The 5,000-nt window shown below is 45.2% G+C and overlaps 1 protein-coding gene across 2 annotated transcripts in view; it reads left to right on the top strand.

Annotated features, from left to right (window-relative positions):
- si:ch73-139j3.4 (CD82 antigen) overlaps positions 1-5,000 on the top strand; it is a 16,202-nt gene that overhangs the window by 1,962 nt on the left and 9,240 nt on the right. For both annotated transcript variants that reach the window (XM_028579745.1, XM_028579746.1), the window contains 2 exons: positions 1,486-1,560; positions 1,926-2,021. In XM_028579745.1, coding sequence (XP_028435546.1) covers positions 1,486-1,560; positions 1,926-2,021 — 171 coding nt within the window. The remainder of the gene's footprint in view (positions 1-1,485; positions 1,561-1,925; positions 2,022-5,000) is intronic.

Genomic DNA, 5,000 nt, shown 5'->3' with positions numbered 1-5,000 from the left:
GGCTCTATACACGCTAAAAGTCCTGATTATTTACATGGAGTCTGGGGAGATATGCTGGCTCTATACACGCTAAAAGTCCTGATTATTTACATGGAGTCTGGTGGAGATATGCTGGCTCTATACACGCTAAAAGTCCTGATTATTTACATGGAGTCTGGTGGAGATATGCTGGCTCTATACACGCTAAAAGTCCTGATTATTTACATGGAGTCTGGTGGAGATATGCTGGCTCTATACACGCTAAAAGTCCTGATTATTTACATGGAGTCTGGTGGAGATATGCTGGCTCTATACACGCTAAAAGTCCTGATTATTTACATGGAGTCTGGTGGAGATATGCTGGCTCTATACACGCTAAAAGTCCTGATTATTTACATGGAGTCTGGTGGAGATATGCTGGCTCTATACATGCTAAAAGTCCTGATTATTTACATGGAGTCTGGTGGAGATATGCTGGCTCTATACACGCTAAAAGTCCTGATTATTTACATGGAGTCTGGGGAGATATGCTGGCTCTATACACGCTAAAAGTCCTGATTATTTACATGGAGTCTGGTGGAGATATGCTGGCTCTATACACGCTAAAAGTCCTGATTATTTACATGGAGTCTGGGGAGATATGCTGGCTCTATACATGATAAAAGTCCTGATTATTTACATGGAGTCTGGTGGAGATATGCTGGCTCTATACATGCTAAAAGTCCTGATTATTTACATGGAGTCTGGTGGAGATATGCTGGCTCTATACACGCTAAAAGTCCTGATTATTTACATGGAGTCTGGTGGAGATATGCTGGCTCTATACACGCTAAAAGTCCTGATTATTTACATGGAGTCTGGTGGAGATATGCTGGCTCTATACACGCTAAAAGTCCTGATTATTTACATGGAGTCTGGTGGAGATATGCTGGCTCTATACATGCTAAAAGTCCTGATTATTTACATGGAGTCTGGTGGAGATATGCTGGCTCTATACACGCTAAAAGTCCTGATTATTTACATGGAGTCTGGGGGAGATATGCTGGCTCTATACATGATAAAAGTCCTGATTATTTACATGGAGTCTGGTGGAGATATGCTGGCTCTATACATGCTAAAAGTCCTGATTATTTACATGGAGTCTGGTGGAGATATGCTGGCTCTATACACGCTAAAAGTCCTGATTATTTACATGGAGTCTGGTGGAGATATGCTGGCTCTATACACGCTAAAAGTCCTGATTATTTACAAGGAGTCTGGTGGAGATATGCTGGCTCTATACACGCTAAAAGTCCTGATTATTTACATGGAGTCTGGTGGAGATATGCTGGCTCTATACACGCTAAAAGTCCTGATTATTTACATGGAGTCTGGTGGAGATATGGACGCTGACTGCTGCTGAACATTGGTTAACTTAAGATACAAAAAGATGGGAAAATAGGTTGAAAAATGCCGAAGTTATTTAAATATATTGAGTAATGTGTGACTGGACTCTTCCTCCTTCAGTACGTCGGCTTCCTCATCGTGCTGATCCTGGGTCAGCTGTTCGTCACAGTGCTGCTGCTCATCAATAGAGACAAGGTGAGACAAAGGGCTTTTATTTTGGCGGGTAAACACAGGACGAACTAGGCGGAGACATCGTGTCGGGTTTTTGGGGGAGTTACGTTTATAAGTTTTACTAATCAAACAAGTCATCGATTAATTGATAAAAATAATATTTAGATGCAGCAATCAACTTACACCACAACTCACACACACACACACACACACACACACACACACACACACACACACACACACACACACACAGACGCATACACACTTCCACAGTGCTGTGAAAGAAGGTCTGGTAAGCTGTTTAAAAACCACCAGGATGCTATGACAGCTGATGATTGTGTGTGTGTGTGTGTGTGTGTGTGTGTGTGTGTGTGTGTGTGTGTGATCAGATTGAAGAGAGTCTGGATCAGACGGTGGATGACATCATCGTGAACTTCGGAGCAGACAGCAGCGAGGACAGACTGATGGACAGAGTCCAGAAATATGTGAGTCTCTCTTCTGCTTCTGTTCCCACTGGACACACGTGGAGAGAGTAACTAGACACACACACACACACACACACACACACACACACACACACACAGACAGACACACTTGCTTGCTTGTAGTTGTCCATCGAATCCGATGATGACGTTCACTTCTGTCTGTTAACGGTGAGTTTTCTTATGGCTGTATAGTCCTATCCTGGAGCCACAGGTTCTATTGTAGGTGGGCCATGTATACATGGTATTATCTATATATAGTATTATGTATATATAGTATTGGTGTTACTGGCATTCATGGGTGTGGGTGTGTTCCTCTGGAGCCTTCTTTGTTGTCTATGTGCTCCCCAGGTATTTGAATGATGGAACAGCTGACAGTTTTGCATCTGCAACACTGAAGATGGGTGGTGTGGGCGGGATGTTAGCCCTCCACTGGCAGATTACCCCATCCTGCTGCATCTAGGACAGACTGGAGGTCTTGTGAGATGCGAGAGCGCAGTCATCGTCATACTGCAGCTCAAGTATCCTCACTCTGTGCAGTTTGGTGGTTGCCTGCAGCCTCCTGATATTAAAGAGGTTACCATCCAGCCTGTACACTACTGTCCCCCCACTAGTGTCTTCAATCTCTTTGTGAAGAAGCTGGGTGACACATATGAGGAAGATGTTAAAAAGCAGTGGTGCCAGTACACACCGCTGCCTTACCCCTGTGCACACAGGGAAAGGGCTCGACTCTTGACCTCCTATAGTCACCCTAGCAGTCATTCCATCATGAAACTGACGGAGGATGTTGACAAAGTTAGTGGGGCATCCAATCCGGAGGAGGACTTCCCACAAGAGATCTCTCTGCACAGTGTCAAAGGCTTTGGAGAGGTCGACAAAAGCCATACACAGGTCTTTATGTTGCTCCCTTCACTTTTCCTGAAGTTGCCGGGTAGTGAAGACCATGTCTACTGTGCTCCTGTTCTTACTAAACCCGCACTGTGACTCGGGTAGCATAGACTCTGTGGTATCACTGATCAGTCTCTGTAGCATCACCTTGGCCAGGACCTTGCCTGCCACAGCAAGAAGTGATATGCCCCTATTATTGCCACAAATGGCCCTATCCTCTCTGGATTTATATATGGTGACAATACTGGCATCGTTCCATTGCTGTGGGATGGTTTCATCAGCCCAAACCTTGGTGATGTAACTGTGTAGTGTTCTTGTGCAGAGATACCCTCCCTGTTTTAGTCGTTCAGCAGGGATATTGTCAGAGCCAGGAGACTTGTTGTACTTCAGGGAGTGGACAGCTGACAGAACCTCCAGGAAGGTTGGAGGTTGGCTAAGCTTGTCAATAAGAGGAAATTCAGGCAGTTCATCCAGGATGGTATAGTCTGCATCCAGGTCCTGATTTAGTATGGTGTTGAAATGTTCAGCCCACTTCTCCAGGATGCTATTCTGGCCAACCCACAAGGCAGTGGGGCTATTTGCCCATAGCTGGGGCAGTGGTTGATGGGGGTCAGGGCATGTCCACCATGTGGTGGGCCTGCACACCACATCTCTGGGGCCCACTGCTGCTCCGAGATCCCCTGCAGGTTAGACTGGGACTGCGAGGTACCCAGTTACCATGTGTGCCCGAGAGGAGGCACTGTTAAGTCTTGGTGGTGGAGAGGCTGTGTGCTGGCGGAGGACACTTACACACTCGGCTCCTCTTTTCACCCCCTATAAGGGGGCTACCGGCGGCAGTAGTTAAAAAGCAAAGTTACAAGCAGAAAGCAGCATGCACTAAATACAAGCACCTCCACACTACTGCACTAGATGCTTCACACACACACAGACAGAGATACACACACACATACACATTTACACAAACACAGACACACAGACAGACAGACACACACTCACAGACACACACACACACACACACACACACAAAAACACACACACACAGACACACACACACACACACACACACACACACACACACACACACACACACAGACAGAGATACACACACAAACACACATTCACACAAAGACACACAAACACACACACACACCCACACAGACACAGACTCACACACACACCCACACAGACACAGACACACACACACACACACACACACACACAGACAGACACACACACACACACACACACACACACACACACACACACACACACACACAGAGACAGAGATACACACACAAACACACAAACACACACACACACACACACACACAGACAGAGATACACACACAAACACACATACACTCAAACAAAGACACACACACACACACACACACACACACACACACACACACAAACACAGACACACAAACACACACACACAGACACACAAACAAACAGACACACACTCACAGACACACACACAAACACACAAACACACAGACACACAGACCATCGGTGGAGCGGGGGGCTAATTGGGCTTAAGCCCCGAATGTTTGGTCAAAAGACCCGAATCTTTTAGGTTTTTTAAAATAACTTCAACTTTGTTTCATTTCCTCTCTCAGTCTTTGTGACTGGAGCGGCAAAAAAATGAAACAACAGAAGCCTGTTGCACAAAAGTAGAATAAAGAGATCCAGGATGAATGAAAGAGCGCAGCTTGACTTAGTGTGGTCTACTCATCACGGGTTAATCGGTTGCCGTTTGCCGAGCCAGGATGAGACGGTGAAGCTATGTCAGCCAGGAGTACATAGCTGGGATAAGTGCACGATCACGGCTTTCTTAAATAGACCACGGTATCGATCACAGATTTACTGATGCAGAGATGGAGAAGACGTGTGCAGCAGCAGCTTCTAATGGAAATTTACAAGGAGGTGAAACATATAATATATTATATATATACTGTATATATATATATATATATATATGATATATACTATATAATATGCAAAAAGGGAAATACGTCTGTTATCAAACAGGAAAAAAAGCCCGACAGACAATAGCGGACCGACTGAATACGTATGGATTTATAAAAAATC

The sequence above is a fragment of the Perca flavescens genome, chromosome 6 (assembly GCF_004354835.1).
Source record: "Perca flavescens isolate YP-PL-M2 chromosome 6, PFLA_1.0, whole genome shotgun sequence".
Taxonomy (NCBI): domain Eukaryota; kingdom Metazoa; phylum Chordata; class Actinopteri; order Perciformes; family Percidae; genus Perca; species Perca flavescens.
This window is presented reverse-complemented; position numbering and strand designations above follow the sequence as displayed.